Source organism: Trichoderma breve, chromosome 1 (assembly GCF_028502605.1).
Source record: "Trichoderma breve strain T069 chromosome 1, whole genome shotgun sequence".
NCBI lineage: Eukaryota > Fungi > Ascomycota > Sordariomycetes > Hypocreales > Hypocreaceae > Trichoderma > Trichoderma breve.
The window spans coordinates 7,263,511-7,282,007 of record NC_079232.1 but is presented as its reverse complement, the minus strand read 5'-3'; the positions used below and the strand labels follow the sequence as shown (position 1 = coordinate 7,282,007).

Here is an 18,497-nt window from a genome sequence, read left to right as displayed (position 1 = left end):
CAAATGCACCCGACCGCAGATATGGAGTACATGTGCCTATGAGAAATACTGTATTAGGCACCTACCTCCTATACATCATCAAGAAGTAAAATTTTCATCACAAAACATGTACCACTATGTGTTCCAATAGTAAGCGCCAAGTAAAAGGTCGAGGCCAAACGACAACAATCGTCTCGTTTGTTCTAGTTTGTAAGAGCTACTTAAGCAGATGTAATTGATTGCGCGGCTTTTAATGAGTATGAAGAATAACGTACCTTGTAATTACCTAAGCGAGGTGACGCCGCTGCCATTTTCGAGTTATGTATGGAAGCGCCAATGCACTCCACAGTACCGTCTAAGATTGGCCCGTTTCATAAGGTAAAGGAGAGCAGATTCAGTTCTTATACGAATATTAATCATTTCGCTTCTCTGTTGAACTCTCAACCAGTGTTTGAGTGAAGAATGAACTTTCTACAAAGATATAAGTCGTTTTATTCATCATACAGACGCAATAGCAGAGGATTATCTGCAGTAGGTAGGTCTCTAGTAATCGTACCCTTCTGATTGGTCTCTCCCCGTCTACTATCACAGCCTGGCTGTTAAATTATGTGAAATTAGGCGGCGATGTCATGTTCCAATGGGTACGTACACTTTCATATGCATTAGGCATTCTTAATGATGCCCAAGTCTGTAAGAAAGCAACTCGATAAATGGCTTGCACGAGACACTAGTAATTTCGTATCTAAAAAGCTTACTATTTTGTCGTGTGAGATATACGCAACAATGACAAGATTTATCTTCAGATCGCTGCTTAGAAAACCAAGATTGACGATTAAGATTAGCTGGTTTTGCTTCTCTCAGTTTTCTCGGATACACATGTTACGACCACCTATACCCTCGGTCAATTGTACAGCAGCAACAATGCCAGAATCGTAGCAATTCCACACTTTACATCGCACTTAGTACCGGCGCGTACCCCAAACTTCCTGATCAGCGAAGCATTCGTTTGATAAAACTCTACGGGGCCGCAAGCCAAGATGACGATATATATACAGATCTAATAACAGCCTCCATCGATAAATCACCGCCTTATGAGGCCCTTTCATATACATGGGGCAATCAGCCAAAAGATCAAGTCATATTTGCCAATGGACAGAAGCTTTTTATTACTAAGAATGCACATGATGCTATCCGGCAACTCCGCCCTAAGGCAGGGGAATTTAAATACTTATGGGTCGACGCAATTTGCATTAACCAGGAGGATATCCCCGAAAAGAACTCACAGGTTTCAATGATGGTTGAGATATACAAAAAAGCAACACGGGTTGATATCTGGCTTGGTAATGTCAGTGATTCAACCGATTTCATCTTGAATTGGTACCGCCTAATTACGTTGCCTCTCGCCCCAGTCCTATGGATAGAGCGTAAAGCTATGAGCTTTTATACTCCAAGCAATACATCTACTGATGTCCTGTTACTGCTTTGCAGGAAAACTTTTGTGGAGGCCCGTCTTATTGCTATCGTTTTAGGATTTTCCATCCCCGAACCATTACCTATGCTTAAAGGTTGCCCCTCTCCTCTGGCTTTAGCTGTGGCGTGTACTGACCTAATATAAAGACTGGAAAACAAAGCTCGCACATAGGGAAGCCGAACTGGAGTCAAATTCATATTGGACAAGAGTATGGACGATACAAGAGAGCAACACAAATCCGAACTGCGTGATTCTCTGCGGATCATCTACGCCAATCTACTGCGACGCTTTCTACCAAGCTTCGGTCATTACTTTCCTTTTACGTGCTCGGGTAGCTCAACGGCATTGGAGAACTTATGGGATCCATTTAGATCATCGCGAACGAATTCACCTCGCCAATAGGGGCTATCACCCAACGACACTACGAGCTCTTTGCCATAAGGAGTCGACTAAGGAAGTTGACAAGGTCTATGCCATGAGGCATAAGCTACCAGACGCCTTTGGTACAGTTCCAATAGATTACTCTCCGTCTGCTGCCGTCAAAGTCTATACACATGCCGCGCATGGCCTTCTCGAGGCTCATCACACTGTTCAATTTCTTCGATTTGCGTGTCACAGAGATAGGCGTGATGGACTATCTACCTGGGTCCCCGATTGGAAAGCCAACTCTCACTGGCCTTGCTGGATAATGGACGAGAAGAGGTTTCCAGCACCCCCTCATCCCGCTCTAATATCCAAAGGCCTCAATGAAAATGTGCTCAAAATAAAGGGGCTTCGAGTCGATACCATTACTATAGTTAGCGACGTCCTCCCAAAAATAATTCCTGACGAAAACGCATATCGCACGTTTAAACTCGGAGATTATCCTGATATACCAAGGGCTGTCGATATTCTTCAAGCTTGGGTAAAGACTCTGAGTTCAACAACAGGAGGGAGTATCCACGTCAATCAGTTTTTCCAAATGATTACTCGCCTAACGATACCTAGAGAGAAGCCCGACCGATTACACCAATCTTTAACAAGCATTCATTATCGTAAAGATGGGTCATACAACATTCGAGCACGACCACGGGACATTCCTCGCTTAGAATTCGCTTTAACGCAAATGTTGAATGTGACAGATGAGCAGTGCTTCTTTGTTACTACTAATGGGCAAGTCGGGTTGTCAAGAGCGCCAGTTTGCACAGGGGACGAGATTGTGCTGCTGACAGGCGAGTCAATACCATATATCATTCGCAAGAGCCTTCGTCGGCGAGGGATATATACAGTTGTTTCGCCGTGTTTCCTTAGTAATGGACGGCGGCGCAAATCATGGGTGGAATGGGATTGGGAAGGGACTACAAAACAATTGATCCAAAGGGCAGATTACGAAAATTGGGAGTATATCGAACTAATATAAGTCTTTATGTATGTTCAAGGTTGAGGTACGCTTAACAAGTATAGTATCACTGGCCCCTCACTGTTGAAGCCGCTTTAGAGACCGACACGCGCCAACAGGATTTGGCGGTGCTAACAGTGTGACCTCGCTACATTTCGTAACATTGGAAATCTTATCCTCGAACCATTGCAAAGTTTCGTAAACGATGTGATTCAACCGTATCGCTCGCGGCTGCAGATTAACTTTTGGTATCGCAAAGGCAGCCGATTGGCTTTTTCTTTGGGGGCCACAAAGTTTGCGGATTTTCCCGGTCACCCCCTATATAAACATCTTTCTGCCCCTTCGGGCTGTCCCTGTAAACCTACCCTCACAAATTCCTCTTCAAAATACCGCCTTGGCGATAATTCCATTTAAAGCACCTTCAAAATGCGCTCATCTACCCTCTTCAACATCGCCCGCGTCGCCTTCTTCGTAGTGTCATCGGCAGCTTCAATGCTCGAAGTCTTCCATGGCACCTCTTGCGAAGACGAACCAAACGGCGCAGTGACCCAATTGCTGTATGCTAGCCATGTTGGGTACAGCTTCTGTTCTTTCGCCTATGGTTATGGCACGAGCCTAGTCGTCCGCTCTGGCGAAGAACCCGACAACCCGGATTGGCCATACTGCGAATGGAGATTCTACAGTGATAGAGCCTGTCAGGACCCTGTGGCAACGATGAATCCTGAGGGCCACAATTGTGCTTGTGCAGTTCTCCCCGCTTTCCAATCCTACGAACTTGATTGCCTCCGCCTGTCGGGGGATCGACGAAGAGGGCTTCGACGAGGACGACGAAACACAATCTCACCCACCATCGATGCCGGCCATGAACGCAACTTGACTGAACACAATTTGGCTGAACGCAACTTGACTGAACCAACAATGGATGCGAAGAAGATCACTTTCCCGCCTGCACAGTATTGGGGCGGGACCTGTGACCGGCCCATACCCACGTTCCGAAAAAACCTGTCGTTTTCGAGCGCTTCACAAGTTCGTAATATGGCCAGTATGATGGTTGAAAAGTTCGAAGTGCTCGAAAAGGGAGATCCAAAATTTGTTGGCAACATCTTTCGTATCGCCCATACACATACATGGCACATCTTTAACAAACTAGAGAAGCTTTGGAAATATGACAGAGTGGTGACCGTTACGGGCCCCCTGCATGTTGCGGTCGAGTTTACAATCACCGCGATGCCTGGATATGCCCTCGGCACAGCCATTGAAGCGATCAATCCCGAACGGCTGCCGCGGGTGTTTTACGTGCTGTACTATACAATGCGCAGGCACAATATGAAGGCTGTTCAATTTCGGCTCACTAGCATGGATGATGGTGTCAGCACTCCTGTGATGAGCATGGTTGTGCGTGTTTTGGGCACCGTGAATCCCGTACCGGAGCAGGGGCCTTAGAGGAGGAGGGGACACCACGTCATATAGTTTGACGGGGTAGGATGCCGGGTCTAGATACTGTGTACTAAAATTGTAGAGAAGGAAAATGTACCATAGTTAGAATAAATGCCAGTTTCAAGTTTGAAGCTGTAGATGATCCAAATTGATCCCGTTTGTGGTGTTTTGACGAAATTTGGAAGCCTCTTCTTCTCTGCTGAAAGTTAAATTCCCCAAGGTACCTAGTAGCTGCTATTCAGAACTCTCCGCGTTCTACAGCCCCAAATCCCAGACAGCCAGACCCATGTGACGGATGTTGTTACCATGGGCGCCTTAACATCGGAAACTAAACATACTCAGGTATCCATGCTACCGGTTTTAAGCATCGAGACTTCAGCAGCAGGAGGCGACAATGTCGCCGAACCAGATGCAACTCCGAACGAGATTGAGATGTTACCGGCCATTTCCCAAGTTAGTCCGCCGCATTGTTATGTTCTAGGCCAATCTCGTCCAAAGACAGGACTCACCTGCCTTAGAATAATTGATCTACCTCTATGTATTATCTGTTCTCTTTCTTTGTAGTACTACATATAGTTTCCCAGTCAGCGATATTACCGTTCTTTCGCTTATGATTGATTCAAGGTGCCGTCATAGATTGCGGACAAAATAGAAGAGATGAACGATTGAACAGGGTACATGCATTTTGCAGCTACTAGTACAATAACAAAAAGTATAATGACGATACTTTTGCCATAGCAAATATGGTTCATGTAAATGCCATCTTATATTGACTCAGAAGCTCAAATTCAGTGTCTGTCTGCGGGATCATGTATAGGATGCAATATTCCACATTTTACCAAACGCTTAATAGAAGATCACCGCCCTATAAACCCTTCTCAGTAAAGTTTCACGCACTTCTCCAACGGCTAATGCCGTACTCGCACCACCCAATAGCATTGCCGCAGCCCCTTGCAGCCTCTCCAAAAATGGGATCCACCGATCTTTTGGGGTAAACCAGTCTCGGGCTACCAAAACGCCAGTGTCAACATTGCAAGCGATTCTTTACCGTGAGTTGTTGCTTCGACATGTCGGGATATCGGATATTCGCAGCAGGTCAGCATATAGTCTTACGTATCGCCGATATGCGTAGATTTAGTCATACTGCATCCAGTACTCGATGATCTTGTTGTATCATGTCAAAGATTATACAAAACCAAATCTGACACGTGACACGTTCAAATAGACATCTTGACAGACCACAAATAGACTTGATTCATTAAGTTCTTCTCATAAAGTTTATTACATAAAAAGGCATGGTATCGCTTCCGCTACGCAATTACAACTCCGGTATTCGCATACATAATTCATCTTTTCTTCCGCCTAGACTTTGCTAGACTTCTCCTCGTGCTGCACCTCGCCAATCTCGACAGCCTTGTTGTCGATATCGTGGTGGACGACTTTCTCGACGGCCATGACGGCTTGGTCAGCCAGCTCCTTGTCCTCAAACACTGTGAAGAAAATATGTCAGTAAACTGGATCAAATGCAATAGGTCATAGCATGAGGAAAACTTACAAAAGGCGAGTTCTTCCAAGGTTCGGCCAGCCGTCTCGGGGAACAAGAAATAGACAAAGACAATCTCAAACGCCAACCAGCAGCAGTAGACAATCAGCCATCTCCAGCTAATGTTCTGCAGGCCAATGGGGTTCACAAAGGTGGCGAAGAAACCAGACAGACGTCCAAACAGCTGGAAGACGGAAATACCGCGAGATCGGTCGACATATGGCCACAGCTCAACGAGATAGGTGTACGTGAGGGCGTTGTAGCCAATGTTGTAGCAGGGCTGGTAGGCAAAGATGAAGAAGATTGTGGCGGCACCCGCAGCCTTGTTGGGGTGACCGATCAAGTTTCCAGCGATGCTCTGCTGCATTGTCACAGTCCAGCAGATGTAGACAACGAGCAGACTGCATGTGCAGATGAGGTACATGGTGCGACGCTTGAAGCGGTTGACGAGCAGAGATACGGTGACACCGGCGAAGAGAGACCAACAGGCAATGGCAACGTTAATCTTTTGCTTAAAGACGGACTCGGTTTGTCCAATCATGGCGAGGAGATCACCCAGGTAGTATGAGATAAGAGTGTTGCCAGACCATTGGGTGAACAAGCCGAGGAATGAGGAGATCAAAGTTCGTCGTCGCATACCCGCGGTAGCAAAGATGGAGAGCCAGTTCTTCTTGTTGTTCTCAGTCTCAATCTCAATAGTCGTCTGGATCTGAGCCATTTCAGCGCGAACAAACTCCGAGTCTGCATCGCCCTCAGCGTGGTACTTGATGAGAATCTCGTTGGCCTCGGCGCTGCGGCCCTTTGTGACGAGCCATCGGGGGCTTTCGGGCAGCATGAAGACAAAGACAATCTGCATGACGGACGGCACCATCTGCAGCAGAGAGGGGATTCGCCAGCCCCAGTTGTTGGGGATGCTGTTTGTGCCAAAGGTGATGGCGGCGGCAACAATCTGGCCGATGAAGTAGGCGACGTTGAAGAGGGATGTGAGGACGGCACGCTCCTTGGGGTAACCAAGCTCTCCGATGAGAGACGAGCCAGAGACGATGCAGGTCGGGATTCCGAAGCCGAGAATGATACGGGCAACAATGTACATGGCGACTGTATGAATTCAGGTTGTTAGATGCAATATTCACAGATATGTCTGGGAGGAGAAAACTAACCGTGTTGAGAGAAACCCTGGATCAGTGCACCGATAATCATGATGACGGAGCCGCCCACGATGGACCAGCGTCTGCCAAACTTGTCATTGACGATGGGGATAAAGGGCAGCGACAGAATGGCTCCGAGAGAGTATGCTGCCGCGATGATGCCCTTGAGAGATCCCTGAGGATTGTCAAAGTCTAGAGTGCATGTAAGTCAAACCTGCACATCATTGATATTTACCGAATAGGGGGCCTGGAGGATGACCTACAGTCAACCCATGACGGGACAATCTGAAGAGCGTTGATCATCTGGGAATCAAACCCAGACGTCAACTCGATGCCCATACATGCCGGGAAGAGAATGCAGTAAAGATATCTCAGGTTCGGCTTCTTGTACCACGGCACCTTGTCCTCGTTGGCGATGATGGTGACAATGGGCTCAGAAGCCCCAGTCTCCTTGGTAGTGGGCTTGAGGAAACTCATGATGTGCAAGAATCAACCCGACAGAAAGAGGAAGGTGTTGCTGGAATGGAGATGATGGGGTTGCAAAACGTGTTTCGAGGGCGACGATGCCTTCCTTTTTATTTCTGCAACATCTCGATTCCCGGGTCTGGACAAAAGGAGCCACGAGTAAGCCAATGGCGATTTTTTCAGCCAAAAACACCAGACTATTGCGGAGAATCCACCAGTCATGCCCGTTGCCAAGGCCGGCTAGCGCTGTGGGATGTCGCCAAGGGCCTGGGATTCCGTTAGTCTGGCTTTTCCCCTCAAAAAATCGTGGAGGTTAAAAGTCTGGGGTTGTTTGGGGGAGGCTCTTAGTTTAGGAATTGTTCGGGGAGGCTCCCCGAACACAACTCGCAATGGCAACGGCGGTTTAAGCTCGTAACCCCACATCAGCTCCGAGTAAGTCTGCATTAAGCCCAGAAATCATCCTGTCGGCGTTGCGTTTAGCCTCATCTGGTTGATGATCCTGGTCGTGAGTCTGGAGTTTCGACTCCACACTCCATGGGGAACCTCCGAGATCAAAAAAACTGTTTCCAGCCCACTCAATTAAACGGGACTTCAGCAATCAGATGACAGGCGGTCCTGCGGCTCTTTTTTGCCGTTGAAAACCCCCTGGCTACATATAACCGCACATGGTTGCTAAGAGTATATAACTAAAAATTTTATAACATTTTTTTCCCACCCCCCATTCCTTTTTGCCCTTTTACTCGGATTTACGTACCTTGCCTTTATTTCCTCCCCTCCCACAGGGCAAAAGTACATTACGTTCCTTGGCCAAATCAAAAGAAGAAGGAAATTCAAATCAAATCAAAGATGGGCGAGTGGCAGCAGCAGACAAAATTGGGCTTTGACGTCGAGACCGTCCTGGCCCAGCTGTCCCAAAACCAAAAGATTGCTCTCTTGTCCGGTAAGCTAACCCCAATGAGTATACACATCATATCATTTTACTAAATCAAAAAATGTGAGGGGGGGGAACATAGGCATTGATTTTTGGCATACTTATCCCATTCCGGAGCACAACGTGCCGTCAGTTCGCCTGACGGACGGCCCCAATGGCATCCGCGGCACAAAGTTCTTCGCCGGCGTGCCCGCCGCTTGCCTGCCCTGTGGAACGGCGTTGGCCTCCACCTGGGACAAGCAGCTGCTCAGGAGGGCAGGAAAGCTGCTTGGTGATGAGTGCATCGCCAAGGGAGCTCACTGCTGGCTGGGGCCTACCATCAACACGCCCAGATCGCCCCTGGGCGGTCGTGGCTTCGAGTCCTTCTCGGAAGACCCTCATCTGTCTGGCATCCTCGCTGCTTCGATGATTCTTGGTTGTGAAAGCACTGGTGTCATCTCTGCCGTGAAGCATTTCGTAGGCAACGATCAGGAGCACGAGAGACGAGCAGTGGACTGCCTCATCACTCAACGGGCTTTAAGAGAGGTATACCTGCGGCCTTTTCAAATCGTAGCCCGAGATGCAAAGCCCGGCGCCTTGATGACTTCCTACAACAAGGTGAATGGCAAGCATGTCGCCGACAGTGCAGAGATGCTAGAGGATCTGCTGCGAGAGGAGTGGGATTGGGATCCTCTCATTGTCAGTGACTGGTACGGCACGTACACCACCATCGACGCCATCAAGGCTGGCCTTGACCTCGAGATGCCCGGCGTCTCAAGATATCGAGGCAAATACATCGAGTCTGCCTTGCAAGCTCGCCTGCTTAAGCAATCCACCATCGACGAGCGTGCCCGCAGGGTTCTCAAGTTTGCCCAAAAGGCCGGACAGCTGAAAGTCTCAGAGGTAGAGAGGGGGCGTGATTTCCCAGAGGACCGCGCCCTGAATCGCCAGATTAGTAGCAGCAGCATCGTCCTCCTTAAGAACGAAGACTCCTTTTTGCCTCTTCCCAAAACCAACGCCAAGGTAGCCCTCATTGGCTCCCACGTGCGATTACCAGCTATTTCTGGAGGTGGCAGCGCCTCACTATTGCCTTACTATACCGTCTCCCTTTACGATGCCGTTTCGGAAGCCTTACCAGGTGCCTCCATCACTCATGAAGTCGGTGCATACGCGCATCAGATGCTCCCAGTCATCTCTTCAATGCTGTCCAAGGCTGTCATCCACTTCTATAACGACCCCATCACCGTCACCGACAGAAAGCTCCTCGGCAGCGAAAACGTTGCGTCAACATCCTTCCAGCTCATGGACTACAACGGCGTCCCGAGCCTGAACAAGGCCATGTTCTGGGGAACTTTACTTGGAGACTTTGTTCCCACCGAGACGGGCACTTGGGAGTTTGGCCTCAGCGTCTTTGGCACTGCAAACCTGTACATTGACGACGAGCTCCTCATCGACAACACCACGCACCAGACCCGTGGCACTGCCTTTTTCGGCAAGGGAACCACGGAAAAGATTGGCACCAAGAAGATGGTGGCTGGCAGCACGTACAAGCTGCGGCTCGAGTTTGGATCCGCCAACACGACCAAGATGGAAACCGTTGGCATGGTCAACTTTGGAGGCGGTGCCGTCCATCTCGGCGCCTGTGTGAAGATTGAGCCTCGTGAGATGATTGCTCGTGCTGTCCGAGCTGCAGCGGACGCTGACTACACAATCATCTGCACAGGGTTGAGTGGCGAGTGGGAGTCTGAGGGCTTTGACCGTCCACACATGGACCTTCCTCCCGGCGTGGACACGATGATCTCGCAGGTCCTCGATGCTGCGCCAAACGCGGTTGTCGTCAACCAGTCGGGGACGCCGGTCACGATGAAATGGGCCCATAAAGCAAAGGCCATTGTTCAGGCATGGTACGGCGGCAACGAGACGGGCCACGGCATTGCCGATGTGTTGTTTGGCGATGTCAATCCCTCTGGAAAGCTGTCTCTCTCATGGCCCGTTGACGTCAAGCACAACCCTGCTTACCTCAACTATGCGAGTGTTGGCGGTCGTGTTTTGTACGGAGAGGATGTGTATGTGGGCTACAAGTTTTACGAGAAGACGGAGAGAGAGGTCTTGTTTCCTTTTGGGTAAGTTAAGGATCCTTGTTGTTTGCCTGTTCATCGCTAACCCATATCTTGTGCAGACACGGATTGTCGTATGCCACTTTTGCCCTTTCAGATCCCGTCGTCAAGACAGTCCCCGAAACCTTCCGGCCGAACCAGCCCAGCGTGGCAATAGTCAGGATCAAAAACACAAGCAAGGTCGCCGGTGCCCAGGTCCTGCAGCTGTACATTTCCGCCCCCAACTCCCCGACGCAACGCCCAGCAAAGGAGCTGCAAGGATTCGAAAAAGTATACCTAGAGGCGGGCGAGGAGAAGGAGGTGCACATTCCCATTGACAAGTACGCTACTAGCTTCTGGGACGAGATTGAGAACAAGTTCAAGAGCGAGGAGGGGACGTATGAGGTTTTGGTGGGAGTGTCGAGCCAGGAGATTCTGGGCAAGGGAAAGCTGGTTGTTCCCGAGACGCGATACTGGCTGGGGTTGTAGTTTGTAGAAGTGGTGTTGGAGCACGCACTCACGTAATAGATTGGAAAATTGCCAATGGATTAGTTAATGATTGGCTGGATAGAATATAGATAGACACTATGGAAGGCTACATTGCATTGCATTGTTGATTATTCAAAGTCATGAACCTGGTGATTCTGACTCAGACTACTCGTAAGATTCATTATATGGGTCTTGCTGCTCCTCCACAGCGTAAGTTAATGGAAAACGCGTGATCAGTGCGTGGGTAGGCAAAGAGTAAGTCATAATATACTGTAAAATATTGAATATACTAACAACTACCACGTGTAGCTTACTGCTTCAGCAGCCAATCCAACAAAACAGCCATCTCCCTGATCCCCCCTCCCTGATCCCCCCATGTCTCCAGCCTCTCATGAACCATGCCCACGCATTCTCGCCACAGCGGTGGCACGACAACATGCGCCGCCGACTCCACCCCAGCCTGCTTGCCCCGAAATGCCGCAATCAGGCACAGCGCGTGGTTGAAGCGCACGCGGCAGGCTCCCCACGATCCGGGGTGCCGGAAGAAGGCGTTTTCCGTCTGGATCCGATAGATGCTCAGCCTTAGCCCTAGAGAAGCGTGAGCACCGAATGTTTCGACTTGTGAGCGTGTTAGACGCATGCCGCCGTGGAGACACATGTACAGGTAGGCCCGGCAGAGGAGCTCGCGGACCTCGGCGTACCGCTCGCGCATGAGCTTGACGAGTTCGGGCTCGTCGGGCGATGGTCGCGAGTCGGGCGGGATGTGGAAGCGTAAGGCTGGGGGCAGGCAGTCGAGCCATTGCTGTAGCTGGCCTTCGAGTTTCTGCAAGGTGTCTGCGAGCTGAGAGGCGGTAAGGGAGTCGATGTTTGGTGATAGGACGGTGGCGGCGCTGCGGGTGCGGTTGAGCAGGCGGCGGAGGGAGATCTCGGCGAGGTAGTAGTAGTAGGACAGCGTGGTGGACTGCTCGTGACGGGTGCTGTCGACGGGGCTTTGGCCGAAGCTCTCGATTGTTGGAAAGGTAGGGAGGGCGTAGGGGAATGATGATTCTTGCAGTGTGCACGAGGGGAGGCCATTGAGTTCGTGCCGTACCTCACTAGAGACATCATCATGTGAGCTTTAAACCAACCAGAATTCAATGGAGATTTTAGAACGACGTACCATTCGGATTTGAGACATGTCCAGTACAGTCGTTGTTCAAGACCTTAAATAGCTTTGTCAATACTCCCTACCCAAGGCAGCTGTGGTGGACTTGGTAGACGACATACTCTCTTCCTGCTTCGGCCGCTGCGTCTTGCCATCGGAATGCTTCAAGTTGTATGCTTCCCACATCATTGAAGCTGTTCGAAACATTTTCCACCCAGGTATTGGTTCAATATTATACTGATACCACATTCTTATTCCCCCCGTCAGCAGAAGAAGTATCGCCATTGACATGTTTGGCAGCACATACCCAAAGAGACAAAAGCACACGACGCCGAGCAACGAATCGTCTAAGTACGCCGTAGACATTCGTTTCTGTGCCATGGCAATGTACATCAAAGACTCTCTCATGCGGTGATCAGGCACGGCCATGGTGACGCGCTGCCTGGGATAGAGATCCAGCTCCTCGTCTGACTCTATATTTCGCCGCTCATCATCGGGGTAGTTGCCCCAGACGGCGGCCAGCGCAAACACCAAGAGCACGAGACATGAGGTGGCTGACCAACCAAAGCCGTTTTCCAGGACGTATGCAATGTGAGCATCAAGTTGGTCGGCGTCGACAATGGGGTTCTTTGCCTGGATCTTGCTCATGTAAATGTCTCGCAGCTCAAACATGCGTTCTGGGGAAGGGTTTGACACTTCTGTTTTTTGTTGCCCCATCGTCTTGATTAGCAAACACATATACATACTTGCATGCAACAAGGTAAACTTGGCACGTACCAAGATCGGATGGCTTCGGCTTCTCGGCGTACTCTGACGAGGGAAACGTGCTGACCGGCCGCTCCTGCGGAAACACAGACCAGCCCAGGATCATGTCAGAGCCTGTGATTGGCGTCCAAGGAGTGTCCTTTCGCGACATGGTCTCGAGATTGTCTCCGTCCATGTCCAGCAGGCGAGACATCTGATGTTGGTCGGGCCGCGGCTGGAAGCCATTCTCTGAGAGGCTGGACAGAAGACGCCCCTGCTCTTCAACGGCCGTCAAAATTTTCTTGCCCCAGGTTTCGAATCTACAAGACAAGAAGGAAGAAAGAAAAAACCATCAGAATCAGCATTTCGAAATGGTTCTTAACTAAAGAACAGGCTGTGTGCGCCCGCTTACATTGAGAATGGATCTTTATCAGGATAATGGCAGCCCACGCCGCGCTCGGCGCATTTTGCGCACGTCGGGCGAGCAGAGTCGCACCGGGTCTTGCTAACGCGGCATGCGTCACAGGCGGCCAGGATCCTTGTATGCGAGGGAACGTCTTTAGGGCGTTTTCTCTTCTTACTACTATTTGTTGTATCCATCGAGACAGCAACAGTTGGCCGCGGGAGGGAGTTGTTCGCCTCCATGGTTTTGAATAGATACTCTTTGGATACTCTTTTGGGTGGTGATGGATCCAGAAAATAGCGGGTAACCTACCGGTATCTTCTGCCGGGACTTTTAAAAACACCGAAACACTGGGCTGGGTTGGGGGAGTGATGAATGTTGCTTAGATCAGTTTGCTGGATCAAAAACGTGATGGTTGTAGGGAGCGGATTAGCGTTCACCCCACATGCAGGAAGATGTAACCTTCTTATACGCGTGGCTAGTCCTGAATTGGGGAGATTCTAGACTTAAGCCTCGTTCTTCTATTACCCCACGTTATTATGAATCTGATCTGATGCTAGATTATGTAGTTTGCTGCAAAACATACTGTGGAGGGATGGGAAAATGAGAGGCCAAGTTGATGTGCAGAGGGGGATAAAGGCAATACGATTTAATTTTTGGGATGAGTTGATGGGTTTGGGCATGTACAACGTATGGAAATTTTGGGGGGAAATACATGTAGACAATGGGAAAGAAGATTGAATGCTGTAAATTGGAGAATTCAATAGACTTGCCGAATGACCAGAAAAAAATCAGAATACGGAATAGTAAGCATGCACGGGTAAGGACGGCAAGGACGGGTAAGCAGCGCGGAATTACAATGCACCGAAACAGACTATTGCTCTATAAGTGAGTTACCTTGAGATGCTCGTTCTGCTGCATGCACATAAGCATTTTCAATTTTTCCATTATCAGGTATGCGCTGAGATGCTCATGGAGTATTGGAGATGAATATTCGTGGGTATACTCCGTTCTCTCATGGAGGAGTAGAAAAGGACAACGCAATCTCTCCAAGACTGAGCGCAAAATATTGACCACGCCAAATCTACGGAATCGGCGCTGCTACCCTACACAAACAAAACAGATTTTGAGTATGCGGCTACTGCAGCCATAAATGGACCAGATTATACATAAATCACATGCAGGTGGTTGTGTTCGATTTGAACCTATCTGCATGCACTCTAGTTGATGTTAGTTAGTATGGTGGGTGGATTTGATATGCTGCATCAACTAAGAATTGACACTCCACGATGATATCGATACGCAACATCATGGATTAAGCCTCCAAACTCATCAGCCGTACGTCTCTCAAACCCAATTTTGTGCATTTACTTGTTCCAGAAATTTACCAATTCACATATTGATTATTCGTCAGCATTAATCCCATAATTCAGCAACATTTGCGCAAAAGTATTTCATCTGTGGCATCTGAATGCACTCTGTGCTTTGAATCGCAAGCAAAATGACAGCCAAAAACGTGCAGATACTCTGTAATATGGGGAACCCACACTGCCGGATAAAATGCGGGCCTTACTTTAGCCTGTTCCCATCACGCTAGTCTCCATTTGATACGCTACTAAACCTCGGCGCTTTGCGATTCCTTACTAAGCATACGTGCACAGAGTACCGAGGTACCTCTTCTCACCGGAGAATCCGCCTCTCCTTTATTCCGGATTGATAAGACAAGGGCAGCGTTTGGTTTCACAACTCTGACAGATTTACTCCGTACTTTTCCAAGCGATCCCGCGAAATAAACTCATCAGTCGCATTGCTGTTTCAAAAGCTTATCGGATCTAGCCACATGGGATGAGTTTCCAATTATCTGGTGCATGTCTCGCTTGCCGCTCTCTGGGCGCTGAATGCCATTGGCCCGCATAACTGATGGTATTAGATAGAGTGGTATCGCTGAACCGGTTGCATCCGAACATCGACAAGAAAAGAAAAGTCGTTCACATGCCGTTCCAAACTAGGAAATGCAGACTATAATAGTTTATTACGCGCTGTATATGTGATTCCTTGGATCGAGATTAGGACCAGTTCCATCCTCAGGTCGGCCCCTCGTCACTTCTTCCCTTGCCCAGCCAGCAGACCACTTTTATAATATCGGGAAAGTGGGAGATTTCTTCTTCTTCTCGGGTTCGGTCATCTGCTACCGAGCTGCCCTCGGTTGTTTTTGCCAAGCAAGGCTGAACAAGGGACTGTCATAAACGGTAATTTGTTTATACTCCGTAAGGAATCCCGAAAACCGTCTTGTTCCTGAAACAGTGGGGAATCTTGGCCCCCCGTTTGCCGCGCGGACTTTGAGACAATAGTGTCTAAGTGAAACACCATGAAATCGTACGACGATGAGTATGTATGATATCGGATTAATATTGAGTTTTTGTGATAGTATATAGTTGCTGTGATGTCGTCGCTAGTTACATCGTTTTCTTGTTCTTCACCACTCTTTTCCATCTTCACTTTTTACCATTCCATTCTCTCTCAACTCAGAGTTTCAAGCTTTCGCCGGTCGATTGCCTCTGACTTTTCCTTCTTTTCTGATTCTTCTTGTGTAATTACATTCTTTTTTCTTTCTCTTGCTGTTAATTTCCCCATTTCCATCATCTCAGACAACTCAAGATGAAGACTTCCGTCGCTGTTTCTCTTCTTCTCGCCGCTGCGGCCGAGGCTCGATTCGGCCAAGAGCAGGGCAACGGAGCCATCGCCGCCATTCAGGCATTGTCAAACTTGGGACAACCCGGACAGGCCGCCACCCTGGCTGGCAATGCCATTCAGTTCCTCCTCGCTGCTGCAAACCCTTGTGGCAAGCTCAGCCATGCCGATTCAATTCTAGAGGAGCTGGGAACAAGTGACGCTGCCGTTGCAGCAGCCCGTGGCCTCGTTGCGGCTGAGCAAAACTTCAACCCCTTTGTCGTCAGCGTCCCTTCCATCTGCTCGGACACTACTCTCCCGAAATCCGCACAGCTCCGGGGTGTCGTTCCCCTGATTGACCCTGCGGTTGTCGGATCGGATCTCGAGAACAAGAATGCAGCGGCTTCCAAGACTAAGCCGTTCGCAGCTGATGGCCTCAGTGTCGCTCAAGTCATGGTCCAGAATGGCTTCTCCAACTTTACGGCTGTTGCTTTGGATGGCAGCAAGTCGGATGCCTCGGGAGGATCATCGGCAGCCGGATCGTCTGCTGCTGCACCGGTCGCCACATCGGCCTCAGCAGCACAGGCATCTGCTCCTCCGGCTACTGCAGTGAACAACAATGCGGGATGCAACAGTATCGCGCTCCCAACTACCATGATTACCATCACGAGGACTGCTGTTGTGACTTCAGTAGCAACTGCTGAGGCTTCCAGCGCGCCCGCCTCGTCTGGCAATGCTTCATCTGGAAATGCGTCATCTGGTAACGCATCAGCTCAAGCCGGAACCTGCACCGGCAGTGGTAGCACTCTGGCGTGCTCGGCCCCAGGAAATGGCTCTGGAGCCGTCAAGAACGCCGTCACGGGCAACTTTGATGGCTTCGTGGCCTCGACCATTGCAGGCCTGGACTTTGGACTCTGCGTCCCCACCATGAAGTTCGAAGCTGGTCTCGACGGACGATCCGACACCGAGTTTACCTTCCAGGCCATCGACCCCCTTGTCAACAAGGGCCAAGAGGAGGCGCTCAACCCCAACATCATCACCAACCGGATCCACGACCAGCTCACCAACGTGTGCGGAGCCAACGCGGCGGCCAAGGCTGCGGTTGCGGATGCTCAGGCCAAGATTTCGGCGCTGGGAACTAGGAATGCGGATACTGCCAACACGTGGAACTCGCTTCTTGGATTCGCAAACACAAACATTAACCCCGACAATGCGCCTCAGGCTGGCCTTGTTGGTCACACCTAAGCGGATGTTTGGTGATTGGGAGTGGGAGATGGGAATAAACAACAGCTTGGTTAGTGTACGATAGAAAAGTGTGGTGAAAAACAAAAACAAATTAATAAAATGGATATCAAGCCGAGCTACTGATGCACCTGTTTCGTATTTCTTGTTGCTGCGTATGTAAAAGATTCGTTTAAGTGCAGCTGCATATACTCCGTAGTACCATTACTGAGGCCAAGATGGATCACAGCCAGTGATGACTTTGCCTACAGGTTGTAGTACAGTACAGATCAGAGTCAGGCGCATGTACATGTACATCTTTCTCCCCCCTAATCACCATCTAGATGCAATGGAGAAAGAAAGAGAGAGAGAGACAGAGACAGAGAGAGAGAGAGAGAGAGAGAGAGAGAGAGAGAGATGCCTGCAGTTGGCCGACAAAAGTGTCGATGCGCTGCACAGACCCAGTGCCTGGCAATTTGCGCCTCCTCGTCTACCGTAGGACCAGCAAGACAAAGGAAGATAAAGCAGCTTGCACTGAAGCCTCTCGCCTTTCACAACTAATTCCATCGCAGCATCGCTCTGTTGTCAAGACGCGAGATGAACAAAATGCTAAATTGCCTTCCCGTGCAATGGCGGCGCGACGCATCCGCATCGGACTCGATACAAGTCGATTCGGCTCCGGGCATGGACGGCTGTTACTTTTCGGTGGGATGACTCCCCAAAATGGTCGGCATAAATTTGGCCACAGTATTTCCTGTTCCGCCGGAGAACTCCATAGACATATCGGAGGAATGGATGCGGAAGCACCTCGACGAATACAAGACAGACGATGTCTTCAACGAAGTGTTTCTCGCCAACGTCGTGTTCCTCGAGTCGCGTCAACGTAATGCATTTGGGAGACCCCACATAACGAAGGACGCCATCAACTTTCTTTACGAGCATGGCACGAAACAATATACATCCAGCTCGTCGTCGAATTATCTCCCTGGTCCTCATGTGTTGGTCGATCAGGAGCTTAGAGAGGTGTGGAAGTTGGTGGACGATTCATATGGGACTTGTATGATCACTTTAAAGCCACAGTAAGTGAGTGTATTGGCCAACTTACACATGTGGAACGATGGCGGTGATTTACTTTTAGCCCATCCGACATACTAGAAGCTCTTATGATTAGGGGTCAAGATCATGCCCTCAGCTTTGCCCTCCCTTCTCGCATCAAAAGCAAGTTTCAGAGCCTTCCACTTGCTGGACTTCGCATCCTGATTAAAGACAACATTCACTTAAAGGGCATCAAGACGTCTGTAGGCAGCCGTGCTTTCTACGACACTTATCCCCTCAGGAAAAATCTGCCCAGTGTATCCAAGAGTTGGTCGACAAAGGCGTATTTATAGCTGGAAAAACG

At 49.5% G+C, this 18,497-nt stretch overlaps 6 protein-coding genes across 6 annotated transcripts; 4 read left to right on the top strand and 2 right to left on the bottom strand.

The window, feature by feature from the left end:
* Nucleotides 1–3,254: 3,254 nt before the first annotated feature.
* On the top strand, nucleotides 3,255–4,271 carry T069G_02145 (uncharacterized protein; the record flags this gene model as incomplete). Its single annotated transcript, XM_056169355.1, has 1 exon — nucleotides 3,255–4,271. The coding sequence occupies one exon, from the start codon at nucleotides 3,255–3,257 to the stop codon at nucleotides 4,269–4,271; it is 1,017 nt and encodes a 338-aa protein (XP_056034671.1).
* Nucleotides 4,272–5,627: 1,356 nt separating this feature from the next.
* Nucleotides 5,628–7,433, bottom strand: T069G_02144 (sugar transporter domain-containing protein; the record flags this gene model as incomplete). The annotated part of the gene is made up of 4 exons (XM_056169354.1): nucleotides 5,628–5,755; nucleotides 5,821–6,906; nucleotides 6,969–7,148; nucleotides 7,220–7,433. 4 exons carry the CDS (start codon nucleotides 7,431–7,433, stop codon nucleotides 5,628–5,630), a joined length of 1,608 nt encoding a protein of 535 aa, XP_056034670.1.
* An 834-nt stretch (nucleotides 7,434–8,267) lies between these two features.
* T069G_02143 (fibronectin type III-like domain-containing protein) lies at nucleotides 8,268–10,916 on the top strand (the record flags this gene model as incomplete). The annotated part of the gene is made up of 3 exons (XM_056169353.1): nucleotides 8,268–8,361; nucleotides 8,435–10,454; nucleotides 10,511–10,916. The coding sequence occupies 3 exons, from the start codon at nucleotides 8,268–8,270 to the stop codon at nucleotides 10,914–10,916; spliced, it is 2,520 nt and encodes an 839-aa protein (XP_056034669.1).
* Nucleotides 10,917–11,226: 310 nt separating this feature from the next.
* T069G_02142 (fungal zn(2)-Cys(6) binuclear cluster domain-containing protein) lies at nucleotides 11,227–13,449 on the bottom strand (the record flags this gene model as incomplete). Its single annotated transcript, XM_056169352.1, has 6 exons — nucleotides 11,227–12,010; nucleotides 12,076–12,118; nucleotides 12,183–12,310; nucleotides 12,368–12,758; nucleotides 12,838–13,124; nucleotides 13,217–13,449. The coding sequence occupies 6 exons, from the start codon at nucleotides 13,447–13,449 to the stop codon at nucleotides 11,227–11,229; spliced, it is 1,866 nt and encodes a 621-aa protein (XP_056034668.1).
* A 2,416-nt stretch (nucleotides 13,450–15,865) lies between these two features.
* On the top strand, nucleotides 15,866–17,122 carry T069G_02141 (uncharacterized protein; the record flags this gene model as incomplete). Its single annotated transcript, XM_056169351.1, has 4 exons — nucleotides 15,866–16,159; nucleotides 16,211–16,511; nucleotides 16,569–16,637; nucleotides 16,704–17,122. The coding sequence occupies 4 exons, from the start codon at nucleotides 15,866–15,868 to the stop codon at nucleotides 17,120–17,122; spliced, it is 1,083 nt and encodes a 360-aa protein (XP_056034667.1).
* A 699-nt stretch (nucleotides 17,123–17,821) lies between these two features.
* T069G_02140 (amidase domain-containing protein) lies at nucleotides 17,822–18,486 on the top strand (the record flags this gene model as incomplete). Its single annotated transcript, XM_056169350.1, has 2 exons — nucleotides 17,822–18,177; nucleotides 18,237–18,486. The coding sequence occupies 2 exons, from the start codon at nucleotides 17,822–17,824 to the stop codon at nucleotides 18,484–18,486; spliced, it is 606 nt and encodes a 201-aa protein (XP_056034666.1).
* Between the last annotated feature and the right edge of the window lie 11 nt (nucleotides 18,487–18,497).